Source organism: Piliocolobus tephrosceles, chromosome 13, assembly GCF_002776525.5.
Source record: "Piliocolobus tephrosceles isolate RC106 chromosome 13, ASM277652v3, whole genome shotgun sequence".
Classification (NCBI taxonomy): Eukaryota; Metazoa; Chordata; class Mammalia; order Primates; family Cercopithecidae; genus Piliocolobus; species Piliocolobus tephrosceles.
In genome coordinates this window covers 105,189,312-105,204,667 of record NC_045446.1, presented here as the reverse complement: position 1 = coordinate 105,204,667, position 15,356 = coordinate 105,189,312, and the positions used below count along the sequence as shown (strand labels likewise).

The 15,356-nt window shown below is 43.3% G+C and overlaps 1 protein-coding gene across 6 annotated transcripts in view; it reads left to right on the top strand.

Annotated features, from left to right (window-relative positions):
* The first annotated feature begins 2,531 nt into the window (after positions 1–2,531).
* The window catches only part of CADM1 (cell adhesion molecule 1), a 337,589-nt gene continuing 324,764 nt past the window's right edge, over positions 2,532–15,356 (top strand). For all 6 annotated transcript variants that reach the window (XM_023208283.2, XM_031936683.1, XM_031936682.1 and 3 more), the window contains exon 1: positions 2,532–2,793. In XM_023208283.2, the coding sequence (XP_023064051.1) occupies positions 2,661–2,793 (133 nt within the window). In that variant the 5' untranslated portion in view covers positions 2,532–2,660. The remainder of the gene's footprint in view (positions 2,794–15,356) is intronic.

The window sequence follows — 15,356 nt, the reverse complement described above, 5'->3', positions numbered from 1 at the left end:
TCCTGAGCTTCATGAGGAATGCTTTTCCTTAGGAGTACACTGCAATTCTGTTATTTATTTATTTATTTTTTTAAGTTTCTGGGTTGCTGGCATATTTTCACCTTATGTTAAAATTTCAGCTATCCTTTGCTTATTATTCATGCATTGTAATGTGAAATTTATTCATTCACTTAACAGATATTTAGAAAGGCACAGCGGTTAATTGCATAGGCTCTTTCTGCAAGTTAGAGACTGTAATCTTAGGGCAGTTACTTGATCTTTCTAATCATGTTTAAAAAATATAAAATGAAAGATAATAATAGTATGCACCTTGGGGATCGTTCCAAGGATTAAACGAGATTTTGCATGTAGAATGCTTAAGAAGAATTCAATGAATGCAAGAGTAGTAATAATAGTAATGGCAGATAATAATATAACTATGTGCCAGGCTCTGTGTTAGCATTCTTGCCATATAGGACCTGCCTTTATAGTTTACATATCACTTTCAGCATACATATGGTCTTACTTTTTTTTTTTTTTGAGATGTAGTTTCACTCTTGTCACCCGGGCTAGAGTGCAATGATGTGATCTCAGCTCACTGCAACTTCCGCTTCCTGGGTTCAAGTGATCCTCCTGCCTCAGCCTGCTGAGTAGCTGGGATTTCAGGTGCATGCCATCATGCCTGGCTAATTTTCGTATTTTTATTAGAGACAGGGTTTCACCATGTTGGCCAGGTTGGTCTCGAACTCCTGACCTCAAGTGATCCACCTGCCTCAGCCTCCCAAAGTGCTGGGATTACAGGCATGAGCCAGCGCACCCGGCCGGCCTTAAATTTTTTATTCCAGTTTTGGGGGAATTTTGCTCTCTATTTGGTCTGACCCAGGTGCCTCACTGCCAGAGGTAATAAGATCAGGTAGAACTTTGCAGACTGGGCATTATCCTGGCACCCATGTGGTGATGGTTTCCTGTCTCCTGTAGTGCTATTCTCCTGTTGGAGCTTTCCCCACTTCTGAAGGACGGCCTGCAGTTCATGCATCAGGGCCTGTAATTACAGAGCAGAATATCCAGGGCTGTGAAGACCGGGCAGTCTTGAAATTAGTTTATGCATAATGGATAATAGGAGGCTGTTTTTAAGTGTAACTCATTTGGTGGGTTGGCAGATCATGACTTCCTTTTTGATATGTATTATTTATTTATTTTTTAGCAAGATGAGGACAGAAGGCTAGGGAAGTCATTTGGCACAGCTCTTCTAGACTATAGCTCAGACTTAGCAATTTACATTCAGTAATCTCTTGGTCATTTAGCCACAGATAATTTGTCATGGTTTGTTTTAGCTGTTGTGATATTGATATTTATTATGCAAATTGTATTTCCTACATCTTATTGTTCTGCATTCTATGAATACTTAAATTATTATAAACCTTTACACTTAATATGACTCGTCCTTCAATTTGATGCTTGAGCAACAGAGGGTCAGAGGGCACATGATCTTCTAGAGGGGAAGAAAATAAGTAATTAAAAAGCAGACAAACAAGAGAGCCGGCTGCCTGGTTGAAAAGAAAGCAAAGAGAATTTCAGGGAGGGAGAGTGAGTTCGGAGATGCAAGTCGCCGTAGCAGGAGAGGCTTTCCCAGAGACACGGGAAGCTCTGAGCACCTGTTGGTCCCCGGCTTCCTTTCTAGGAGGGGCTGAGGGCGCAGAGGAGGAGTGAGAGGGTTTGAGCCCCTAAGGAGGCACACGGCAGACCCTGCCTTCAGCACACTCCCTGTCCCCAACTCCCACGACCCCCGCTCTTCACCTGAAGCCTTGACTGAATAATTTTTTCCGTTGTTGTGTAATCTTAAATACCTAAAATTACAAATAGTTCATACATATATTCAACACATGCCTATATATTAAAACCAGGGAGGAGACCCTCTACAAGCGGGGGAGCCTGAGCATACCCCCTCGATCTACCTTTCCCGAGATTCTGCCGCAAAGAGACCGACTGGAAAATCTCAGAACCCGACTCTACGGCTGCCTTCTCCAACTATCCCCGAGTCTACCGCTAGGCTGTTGAGCGGGCTCTCCCGCTCCGCCGGACGTGCAAAGCACGCATGCACTTCTCCCAGATTGTTTTGTCAATCCGGGGACCTGCATTCTTACTCTCCACTCCCGCACAGCCCCCGTTCCCAAAGATCTATTCCTTCGGTGCAAGGTGAGTGACGGAAATTTGCAACGTCTGGTTCGCAGGCCAGATGCACTCGGTGTGCGGGACAGAGGACCCTCTAAGGGAGATTCTCCAGTCGCCGGTCTGATACAGCGATTGCTATAAACACTCCTAATAAAGGTGTACAAGAAGCTAGACCCGCCCCCTGGAGCCCGAGTCCTCGCACGCCAGGCGCCCAGGAGAACACTTTTTCCTCGATCCGGGGAAAGCAAAACCGAATTTTAACATAAACATATTTGCATACGCCCCTCCCCTTGGCCCCGCCCCTAGGTGGCGCGGGCGCGCCGCCGGACGCCAGCGCCAGGGGGCGGGGTGGGGGAGGGGGCGAGGCCCTCCGAGAGCCGGGTTGGGCTCGCGGTGCTGTGATTGGTATACCCGGACTCCGCCTCCAGCGCATGTCATTAGCATATCATTAGCTGTCCGCTCGGGCTCCGGAGGCAGCCAACGCCGCCAGTCTGAGGCAGGTGCCCGACATGGCGAGTGCAGTGCTGCCGAGCGGATCCCAGTGTGCGGCGGCAGCGGCAGTGGCGGCGGCGGCGGCGCCTCCCGGGCTCCGGCTCCGGCTTCTGCTGTTGCTCTTCTCCGCCGCGGCACTGATCCCCACAGGTAGGTGTGGGCACCGGCCGGTTGGCCCCTGAATCTCTCAAGGCACCCCAGTAGCCGTAGCCACAGAGGGGGGAAACGTTTCCATGACAACCTCCCCCCCACTTCCTAAATCCGAAGCGGAGGGAGTGTAGAGAGGAAACTCAGGGCTGAGAGGGAAGGGGCTGAGGGGATCTGTGAGCCCCTTCTCCCCTGCCCGGCTGAGTGTGAATGAGAGTCCCCAGGGATGGCTGCACCCACACCTTCTCTACCCGGCTTTGCGCGGGGTGCAGCGTGGAGTGAGAATGGGGGGCCCGGGGGCTGTTAAGCATGGGGGAAGGGGATGAATCCCAGACAACCTCAGCCCTTCCGGACCCTCCTAAACTCGCCGTTGTCCCCGTAACTTGCAGGTCCTCCCACCTCCCAGGGCTGCCCATTCGCCCCCACCTCTCCAAAGGGTCCCCCCTAGTTCTTCATCCCCGAAGCCTCCCGGTGGCTGACTCCCAGCCGCCGGCGGCGTGATTTCTCCCCGGTCCCCAGGATATCCCCAGACTTCTCTGATCTCCCTTGCCCCTTCCCCCCACGCGCTCTGCCTTTCTCCCCTGTCCCCAAATTGCACGCCTCTCGTGTTTCCCTCCGGCAGATCGCAGCCCTCCGCCCCCTCGGCTCCGCTGCGGGTCTTTTTGGCCTGGCTTCAGGCGGGGAAAGTTCCCCGGCCCGGCCCCGCGGGGGGGCGGCCGCTGTCGCCGCCTCTGCGGGAAGGCGCTGGGAGCCCGCAGCCCGCCCGCCCCACAGCGTCCTCTGCCACGAGTGGGGACACGGGATTTCCCGGCTGCCCGTTCTTTCCGCGGCCCGAGGGTGGCGGAGGGGGCGTAGCGGCCTCTGCGGCCAGGCAGGCACCCTGCGGGCCTCCGCGCGCCCCCTGCGTGAAGAGCAGTCTTGGGAATTTGCCCAGGGGCGGCTCTGCACGCCCTGTGCCTTCCCTGAAGACGCCGAGCACTCGGCTGGAGCCCTATGTGTGGCTGTCCGTGTGCCGGGCGCGTTGGCGCGGTCGGGAAAGAAGAGGGCAGTGTTTGCTTTTGCTAACAAAAGGGAGCCGGAGCTCTTCCCCAGCGGAGAGGCCGGCCGTGCTGCACCCAGCCTCCCTTCCCGCCACCTCGCCGCGCTCGGCAGCCGCGCGGCGTCCCCTGGCCCCTGCTGCAGGCTCCAGGCGGGCGCCAGGACGGAGTGGTACGGGGCCGCGGGGGCGAGCAGCGATGCCGGAGGGGATGCAGCAGGGCTCGGAGCCTGCAAAGCCCCTCCTTGCAGCTCCAGAGCTGCAGGACCCGGGAGCAACAAGTGGCGGAGGACGCCGAGAGCTCAGTCCCCACCTGCGGAGCCCTAGGCCCGGACGGGCACAGCGTTGGGGCCACCGTGCAGCTTCGGGGGCGCCTGTCCGCTTGGGCTGTGCCTTTTGTTTACACGCTAGAGGACACACAGTTATGTAAACACCGCAGGAGACACGCTGTAGGAGACGGGGGATGTGTGGGGGTGCTAGCTTGAGATTTGGGGGACGCCAGGTTGGCTGCTTGCCCCCAAATAGGCTTGGAAAGGAGCTCGGCTTGGGGAACCTATTGGGGGGCGTCTGGCAGCAGCGTCAATTCCAGCGCTGACGATTTTTTCTTCCATGCCACTGTCTCCGGGTGTTGTTTATGTATTTTTCCTCTGTGAATTCTTAATTTATGAGTTAGGAGATAATTGGGTTCAGCCGATGCCGGTGTGGTTACAACTTCATTTCGGGTGATGCCTCTGACTGGATGGGTTCAATAAAATGTTCCTGAAAGAGATCCCTCATGCTGCTGCATTGTAAAAAGCGCCAGTGTCAGTTAAACGTGAGCGTGAGTCAAGGCTCGGTAACTGGCGCATAATAGAGGCAACAATAGACTTGTATTGGCTGCACAAAAAAAAAAAAAAGGGGGGGGGGGGGGGGGGGGGGGAAAGCTGTGGTCGGGGATATTGCCTTTTGACTAAAAATGGGAGTCGTGCAATGACGCTTGGCAACGGAGTAGGATTAGATTATGCCTCCCCTGTCAAGACTGCTCATTGAAGGCATCGGATAGTAGCAACGGTACTATATTTGTAACTATCTCGCGGTGAGAAGTTGCCTTCCCTGCGAGGGATATATGCTGACTTAGGAGCGGTCTGGAACTCAACCGTGCATGTCAAAGCTACATGAAAATTCTGTTGCCAGTTACCATGGAAGCAGCTTCTTGCTCTTGTGTACATCCCTGTTTGTATGCTGGTTATCAGATTGTGTTCAAATTAGAAAGTAATTGGGTTTGATTTGTAGTGAGGGGATGAGATGACTTTCTTAATTTTTTTTCTCTTAATGCATATATATTTCTTGGTGAGTTTGAGAGGAGGTCTTGGCTCATTGCGGGGTCCCATACCCCAGGGGTAAATTTCAGGTGGGCACTAAGGGACTTTTCCTCCTCAGTTCTGTTAGTTTAAGCTTTCTCAGAGGCCTCCAGTTCCCACTCCCAGGGTTAAAGAAACCTGTTGGTGCATCTAACTTCATTAGGCTTGTTTGATTTACATCCTTGCTGGGAAAGCGAATTAGGACCATCGTGCGTGGGTCCTGGTTCTGTTTTCTCCTGTAACAAGCCATCCATCCCCGCAGAAAATCTCCTCTCATTTCTCCTGTGATGTTTGGATGAAATGGATGTTAATGAAATGCAGCAAAAATGGGTTTGCTTAAGCTCACTCCACAGTGTTAATCACCCCTGTTACGTTAAAGTGCACGCATGATGTTGTTTTTGTTCCCGAGTGAACCAGTAGCTGATCACCCGCCTCTTATCATTTTCAGGATTAGAGAAGATGGCTGGTGGGTGGGGGTTTTATGGTGGTGATGGGAAGGAGGGGGGCTGAGTTCTGCTTGCTATGGCCTGTTGAGGCTTGCAAACCGGGGATAGAGACTTTACAAAAGTGCCGCCCTGTTATTGTTGCCTTTCCCTGCATCAAATTGAATAGCCGCAGGAGGGACTTGCACTTGTCTGTGATAGATTTGATAAAATATCCCTCATTAATGCCACTTTATATTTACAGTGTGTCACTGGAGACGCACAAGGCTTCATTTAGTGACTTGTGTGACGAGACAAGCTTGCATTATTTGCCTGGGACGTTTTGGAGGAACAAGAGACCCATTGAGCAATCTTTTGAAATGAACAAATACAGAAAAGGGGGGAATAAAAGAGCAGGCAGTTCTCTGGAACAAAGAGCTTTATTCATATGGATGTTGTACATGCTTTATCCAGTTTTCCCCAATGGCCCTCCTGGTAAAGGGGAGTGGGACAGGGAAGACACCAACAGGCAGGACACTTTCGTTTCCTCTCTCACTTCCTGACTTCATATTCTTATCGGAGTTGGTCCCCGGCTCACTGCCTGCTCGTCTCTCTCCACACTCTCTAAAATCCCAGAAGGTAACGGGTTCCTGGGTCTCAAAGAGAGATTGTGAAATCCTTTCTCCCAGCTCTAAATTTCAACAGAAGACAATGCTAGCTACCTGTTGAGGTTGATGTCGTTGGAGGATATATTGGTTGAAGGGAAAGAGATGTCACTTTTCTATGACATGTGTCAAGAAGTGGTTGATAGTGAATGTCAGACTGGTAAGATGTCTTGCAATTATAACATTAGCCTTACTATTTATTTGGAAAGAAATGCTGTGAAAACCAACATCCAAAAATTGTATTCTTACTGATGGTGCTCTTGGAGTTTTTAGTGACTATTTCGCACATCTGGTACCTTTTAGTCTCATACATAAGTGAATTTTTATTATCCCTTGGCCTATATTGCTAAATGATTTTTGAGGCTTTAAAAATTGATAAGATTGCTATGAATATAAACTGTCTCATTCTCTTGGGGTTTCTGTACATGACGTTTTAATGCCTAATTGGTCACTTAGAATTTACATTTTAAAAATGATTGTGCGTGTGTGTGTGTTTTTAGCAAAAGGTGCATTTTAATGTGGGGAATCTCTTAAATTGGGCCAAACTAATCAATACTATAATTTGAATGGAAATTTACCAGCAGATGAAGAAAATTCAAAATGAATTCAATTCAAAAAGGATTCAAATGCTGTCTATTTTTCTTGGGAAGAATAGTTCTGACCATTATGCTGGGCATTTTTAACTGAAAATCCAGCACAGAAAGGAGAAATCACACAGCGACATCTGTTGCAGAATTGAAAATTTGCTGCTTTGAGTTGGAAGCAATTAGTCCCATATAAGCACCTAATGGTATCAGTGTGTGTGTGTGTGTGTGTGTGTGTGTGTGTATGTATAAGCACTGATACAAATACATACATATACATACTTATGTATGCATATATATGTACAGCATACAAAAACTTGCCCACATACAATATTCATATTCACATTAAAAATTATTTCATAGAAAATGTAACATTTTGGGACTAAAGCTGTTTTTAGAAATACTACCTTTTGAGGAATTAGAGATTCTTATAATCAGGGAATTTTGGGGAGGGGAAAGATATTAGAAATCATCTGGTGAAATCCCATTTTGAAGTAAAGTAGCCGAAGGCCAGGGAGGGAAGAACATTACTCTGCAGTTGAACTGAGGCTAGGTTAGCGACGGATCCTGGATGGGGACAGGTGCCTTGATGTCCAGGCAGTGGACCTTCTGTTCCGCCTCCTGGCAAGGATGCCTGGTCAGAGATACGGATCATGAATAGACACTATCTTGGCTAAAAATATTTTGTATTTTGAAGGCAGCAAGATTAATTGTTGCTCTAGGTAATAAACCCATGGATCAGAGGAGTGACCTCTGGGAAGAAAGGACCAGTTCTTGGTAATGTTGTCTTTGGTATTGACAAATGATCCTGAAACCTCTGGAATTTATTTGGCAGCCGCAACAGAAATGTCATCCAAAGCACCCTCACAGGGGAGAAATCTGGATTTGTGTCATTGGAATAAGTACGCAAAACCAGGCTTCGGAAGGCTCAGATTTAGATTTTTACAGTTTTTTATTTGTCTTTTCAAGGATTAATATTAGCAGTAGAACTGGTTCTGTATAACTAAGGAAAAAGGGAAATATTTTTAAGTCAAGAACAAGAACATAGCTTGATTTTCTTGCCAGGCACTTGCCTCTTTTCATGAAGCCAAGAAAAAGCTGAGAATATTTTTTTGTTGTTTTTTAAAGAAAAAAAAATGTTTTATTTTTGAAGGATGACTCTTTTTTTTTTTTTAACATTGATCAGATTTTTCTTTTTTCCCATTTTATTATGGAAAATTTAAAATATAAACGAAGTGGAAAGAATACCATATTTAACCATCATGCAAATCACCCAGTTTCAATAATTATCCACCCCTGGTCACTGTGTTCCCTCTGTGCATCCTCCTTTCCTCAGATTACTTTCAATAAATCCTAAATATCCTGTCATTTCTTCCATAATTACTTTTAGAAAGGTTTCTAAGATACAGCCCCTCTTTTTCCACTCCTCATCCCAGTATTATTATCTGACCGTACGCATAGTATTCTCACCTGGATGCACCGAATTTTTGCTTTACCTTTCTGAGGAAGAGAGAATGAAGGTTTGTCACAGTTGGTGAAAGCAGAGGCAGAGACCAGAGAAGCTAGAGCACGATTGAGGAGACCTTCTCGTATGGTTTGGTTTATTTTGAGCAAGATTTTGTTTGGATCGGATAAGATGAGTTTTACTGTTGTGCAAATACAGTTGTGTAAATATGCAGTAATTGTAGCTAGTCCTTCAACTGTGGTATGTGCTGGAAAGCACCCTTGGCGAGATTGGCCATTTCCATTTGTTCCCGTAATGAATACCCTCCATGTGAGGACTTCTGTAGGAAAGGCTCATGTTAGTTTGATGACTGTGAGATATCCCATTCGTATATTTATCTTTAAAGGCCTCCATGGTATAAATACCTTTGCATTTTGTGGATATATTGCTTAAAATAAAAATGTCTCTTCCCATTGTGAACTGGCTAAGTGCGAATTTCAGCCTGCTATTCCGTAACTGAAGTGATCACAAAATGCCTTCTTTGGTGTGGGAAACTCATACATCAAGCTGTAAGTATGCGGGCCTTATTTTTGTGGGATGGTGGTGAAGGATGGTGGGGAGAGAAAACGTTACTACCTTTCCTTCTAAATATTTGTTCCATTGATTTAAAATGTGAATTTTTAATTTCAGCTAGAAATGTTGGAATGCTTCAGTGTTAATTTCTAAAAGTCTTTGGTTTTTCTGAAAATTGTTCCATTTTCCAAGGTTCATGAAATGTGAGGTTTTTTTTTTTTTTGAGACTCTCAAAAATTTCATTAAATGTGGACTATAAATCTGAAGCATTTAATGTTTGGTTTTTTTGTTTCCAGACAAACAGGGAATTATGCATGAGATGATTTTGAGGGGTCCGAATGGCCCTGGCCAGGTGAAAACCTGCCCCCTGCACCGTCCCCTCTGAGTTGACCAGGGCACAAGAAAAGCACAAAGGAATGTCTACATTCACGGTTTGGGGAGCGCCACCAAAATCAAATAAAAAGCCTTAGCTTGGAAACCATCAATGAAGGAAGGAACCCACTGGAATGTTTGTAATTACAAGTGGCACCTCCTTGTTTAAATTTCAGAAGCCACAGTTTCTTTTTCAGAGATTTAAATTGCAGGCTGTAGCCAGCAGCTGCTGTTGTGGTTAATGGGCAGTTTCTCTTTGAAGATCCTTCCAGTGCTGATTCTCAAAAGCTTTGGTGTAGTTGGCCTTGAACTAGGGTTAGAAAAAAGGGTGATGTAGGTATTCATACACATGCACAGCTCAGATGACATGTGGCCTTTGTTATTACTCAAAGAAACTTGGTGTTAAGGTTGAGAAAAGCCCAGCACTGAGAAAAACCTGTTATGACTGACAGGTGTCTTGACTGAGGTGATTATCTTAAGGGAGATAAGGTGGGAGAAAGTTTTTCTTTTAGTAGATGTTTTACTGGAATATAGACATTTGACCCAACATTTTGATCTAGGTATTTCAGAAATGTTAAATAGGCTTGAAATGAAAGTGCCATGATATATATTTAAATGCTACTCAGTGTTTGAAGTTGATATTCCAGTGACATAGACTTTTAAAAATGCCTAGAATAAGTATCTGGCTCTTGGCAGACTTCCTTGGGAAGGTAGGTGCTCTGATTCCTCGTCGGCTGTCCAGCACTGGACTGCTGTGTCTAGTTGGAATTAAGTTATGCTGTCCCTAGAGGAGGTGGGAAGAATCTGCCTGAAAACAAAGGGTTCTCCAGTTCCCTGACTCCCATTGTCTGTGCCATATCTCCACTTGGCTGGGATTAACCTGAAAGTTAACGTTTAAAAAATTTGAACCTTTTTTATCTTTTTGCAGTAGGTATCAACTTTTCTCAAAGTCTCCATTATTACAAATGACACCATCGGCATCCTGGTCTCCAAGGCCCCTAAATTTGGAGTCTTTTTTCCCCTCCTTAGCTTTCCTGCTTGCACTGAAATAAAATGGGGCTGATTGTTTCTGAGTGACATTCTCTGGAAACATCAGTGCTCTCTCCAAACTGTGTTTTGCTAACAGGAGACTCCTAGTCAGTTCCTCCTATCCTAGTCCTCTGCTAGCTACTGCCATTCTAATTCTTTTCAGGACAGGATCTAACATTTCCCGTTCAGAAACCTAATCTCAAATTCTTACTTCTTGCATCAGATTCAGAGTGCACACTGTTTTGTCTTTAGGTTGTTCTTCCTCAATTGCTCTCCCACTCCCTCTCTAATTGCCCTCATTTCTTATTACTTTTCAGCTTAATCCTGATGGGACTGGAAGACTGATGATTCTCCAGTGAAACTGAGGAAGAAAGTGGTTCTGCCTATCAGCATTCAGCTGGTTACCTTTGCATAAAATACTCTCTTTATCTTCTTTCCCTTAACTGTCTATCTTGGTTTGTAGGTGTAGGATGGCTGATTTCTCTTTGCCTACATTGAGAATAAACACTTTCCTTTTACATCTTTCATTTTAACTAACACATACTTACCTAAAATGTACCTCAACCCACACGTTTCTTTTTTGACTTCACAGGTCTATACATGATTATGTTTCTTGGGGCTAAGCCAAAATGTGTTGACATTATGGCCATGCTTTTCATGAAAATTTAAAACTTTAGATTGTTGAAAATGCATTGTCTTCATTTGGTAGTTTGTATTTGAATATGGGGATTTACTACAATATGAAAATGGGGTAATTGACTAAACAAATTACAAGCTGTCAAAGTAAGACTTTCAGACAGAAAGTGAAGTCCTTTAGAAGTAGGAAGACTTTTTAAGGGTCACAGTCAGAGGGCCTCATGTGGAGCTGCTGACTTGGGTGAATGAGATTGGCTCCTCTGAAGATGATCCAAGAGATACCACCACCTTAGAGGAGTATTTGGTGCTTGTGTCTGGTACGTGTAGTTACCTAGTTACTGGAAAAAAATAAATAAATACAATACAATAAAATAAATCCTAAAAAATCTACCCAGAGAAATGGAAGGGAAGTGCTTTAAAACCCAGGCCTTTACTAGCTAGCGTTTTCAACACGTTTGACTTTGGGAGCAGAGCTGCCTAACTAAACGAAGCTACCGCCATCAGTCACTGCCAGGCCAGCGTCTGGGCAAGTCTAGGAATTTGGTTGCATTTTGCATTTTGGTAGATAACATAGAGGGTGGATTATCACTGGCTCAAGAAACAAAAAAATGAAACCTTTCTTTCTCAGTCTACATGCTAAATCTGTTATCCTAAGGATCTTTTCAAAGCCTTTATCTGGGAACAATTTCTGCCAGAGTTCTTCCCTTCCTTTTTTCCCGGCCTGGCACCCTTCCCTTCAGAGTTCAGTTCTTGCTAGTAGAAAAAGGCTAGGCGGCATGATAATACAGTGATTTAAAAAGTTGATTATCTTGAAGTATTTTGGGACAGTTTTGGGGAATAGGTTATATGTCAAACTGGTATTTATTTATTTGGCTCTTTGCTGAATATGCTTGTATAAATCCAGTCTCCTAGATGTTACAAGGCATCCCATTGATTTCTTCTTTCGAATTAAAAAGGAGCATTGCTTCATTTTTCTTGCAGAAACCCTTACTTAAACAATGAAAACTTCAAAGATAGGGAGAAAAAAACCAAGTTAATTTAGTACTAAATTACTGCTCAAATGGTTTTATCTTTTAAAAGGTTCAAGTAGAGATTAGCTTAAGTAACACTGAATTTCACTTTTCCTTGTGCGTACATAGCTTGTGAGCAAACTTCATTGTGAAGAGCCCTCTGTCGTCTTTAGTTTTGTTAGTAATCACATAATTGTTAGTTGCTGTTTATTTCCCTTTCCTGAAGCAAATCTCTCCATCTCTGGGCCAGGTTTGCAAGGGTAATACCCAGTTAAGGTTACAGGATAGTAAAACCAAGTACTTTAATCAAACTGCTTACTTTACAAGATGGCAAAAATAAAATAAAATAATATATATGAACACTCTTAAGTAGGAAGTGTTTTCTACCTATTTACCTATCTCTGTTTATCAATCACTTTTAGTAAAACAGCAATACCTAGAAGTGGGTGTTATATCTCTGGCTACAGCTAATAATAATAACTTTTGTAAATCTTACACATGTTAGGCAACACTGAAAAAAATACTGTGTAAAAAGGATTAATTCAGGATGTACTTAGTCATCTCTAAGGTGAAACTGAAGAATACTGTGACAGCAAGATCCCACCTGGAGTTGAATGTTTTTTTGATAAGTGAATGGAATTATCTTGTAATCGTGGAGAAACTGAAAATGATTATAATCTCTAATTGCTGGGTCTTCTAACACAGAAAGGACATTATTGTTTTATGCAGTTTTCTATATTTTATATACTATGTTTAATAAAGAAATGGTGTTTCTGTAGCTAACCCATAAGACATTTGGTAGAAAAATGAACATTGAAAAATGACTTTAAAATTGAGTATCTGCTTTTATATCAGGCACTGTGTTAGGTTCATCTTTGTCTTTCAGAAGGTTCTAGTCTATTTTTCCCTCAACCTTTATTTCAAAAAATTTCAAAACCACAGGCAACTTGAAAGAAGAGTACAATGAATACTTGTATTTACTTTTACCTAGATCCATCAGCTGTTAACATTTTCCCCGTTTGCTTTCTCTCTCTCTCTTCTACATAATGTATACACCCATACTCATCTTTTTTCTTCCCTAAGCCACATGAAAGCACATTGCATCATGATGAATACTTCAGCATGTAGCTCTTAAGAATAAAGACATTTTCCTGGGCACACGCAATACCATTATTACATTAAAATTATCTAGTCCATGTTCAAATTTCCCCAATTACTTTGTTCTCTCTGCTGCAGAATCTATCAGAGATCACGCACTGCATATGGTGTCTAGTCTCTTTTAATCTAGAACCATTACCCTGCTTGCCACCTGTTTTTTCTTTAAGGAGTTTTTAAGGGGTATCTTTTATGGCATTGACATTTTGATGAATCCACCTGCTGTTTTGTAGAATGTTCTGCAGTTCTACAAATTGTTTGATCATTTCCTCATGGTTCAGTTCAGATTAAACATCTTTTGCAAGAACCCTGCATAGCTGATACTGCCAACTTTCTTGTAACACTGCCTCAAGAGGGACATAATATCAGATTGCCCTATTACTAGTTTGATCCCTTGGTTCAAGATACACATTTAGTTACTGAATGTAGGTGAATTTATAGAGTTCTCCATATTTGTCCCTTTATAATTCATAAGTAACCTTGTGCATATATATCTTGTGAACAAACTTCGTTGTGAAGAGCCCTCTGTCTTCTTTAGTTTCAAGCCTGAAGATCTTGTTCTCTAATGGCGCTTTACTTAATGAATTGAGTAGCATTGGTAAACCTTGTCTGAATCAAATATTATGTCAGTGGTTACAAAACTGTGATTTTCTAATTCTCTTATTCCTCTACTTGGGTAGAGGCATTTCTGAATAAAGAGGAGCTTGCCTTCCCTACTCTTCTCTCTCTCTTTTTATTTCTTTATTTTTTTTAAAGAAAATTACAATGGGTTCAGTGTGGTGTGATTTGGCCAGTGGGAACCCCTTCAGAGTGGCTCCTGTATCCTTTTAATATATTCTCATTAATTTTTAAGCTCTTTTGTATTTCATGTCACAAGGAGATATCTGTGTTTACACTGTATTTTCCCTGCCTCCATACCTGGAATCAGTTATTTCTCCAAGGAGTCCTGATTCCTTTTAGTCAAAGAATGATATTTAGATAGCGGATATCTAAGAATTGTGCTCATTGCTACTGACTTGTCATTGCTTCTAAACTTTTCAGTGAGGAAACAAGCATATGTGTGTGTGTGTGTGTGTGTGTGTGTACGCACGAATAAAATATCCTTTGTCTCAAAAAAAGTTATATGTGAATTTTCAGCTGCATGGAGTATGGGCCCTGTGTTCAAGGGTCAACTGTGTGAGTGCATTTTAAAAATATTTATTCATTTAAATCACAATGTCATGCTAATACATTCAATTCCAGTCTAACGTCCCAGGGTACTTTCTCTCCATCTCCCATTCCTTATTTGTGTTTTCTTTCTCCCATGGTGAAAACTCTGTTTCCCAGTGACAGCAACGTCTTTTTAGTACAAAATAGTTTTGGAATTACTCCACCAAGACCATTGTAGACAGTAAATCTACCAAGTAAAGCGCAGGATTTTTTTTTTTTTTCTTTTTTTTTTTTTTTTTTTTGAGACGGAGTCTTGCTCTGTTGCCCAGCCTGGAGTGCAGTGGCACGATCTCGGCTCACTGCAAGCAAGCGCAGGATTTTTTGCCATTCTTTCTGTCTTTAAAATAGATCCCACTGAGGGTTGATGAGTACCATGTTCACAAATTTACAGATTAGTTGTGTGTGTGTGTGTGTGTGTGTATCAATAGATATATAGTTAGGATCATTTATTTCTGTTTATATTCTGTTTTAATTTCTTCCCTATCATTGCTGATTTGTAATTTAAACATATAAATCATTAACGTGGCTCAAAATCAAAACGATCTGTTCTCATTTCATTCCCTATGTTTTTTTGTCCGATTCCCACCCAACTTCCTATAGTTGCCAATTTCATACATTTCTTGTGTATTCTTTCAATTTTTCCTTTTGAAAATATAATGAGTAGTGTTCTATTCTTTTAAACTTTCACACAGCCTGTGTTAATATCTGCCTATAGTATGTATTCTTATTTGACAAATCCTAGGTTCTCGTATTTGTTATGATGACCTTCCTCCTCATTTGGCTGTATTTTGCTTTAGAAGCCTTTTGTTTTTATTTATTTATTTTTATTTGCTTTAAGTTCTAGGGTACATGTGCACAACGTGCAGGTTTGTTACATAGGTATACATGTGCCATGTTGGTTTGCTGTACCCATTAACTTGTCATTTACATTAGGTATTTCTCCTAATGCTATCCCTCCCCCGTCCCCCACCCCACAACAGGTGTGTGACGTTCCCCGCCCCGTGTCCAAGTGTTCTGATTGTTCAGTTCACACCTATGAGTGAGAACATGCAGTGTTTGGTTTTCTGTCTTTGTGATAGTTTGCTCCAAAT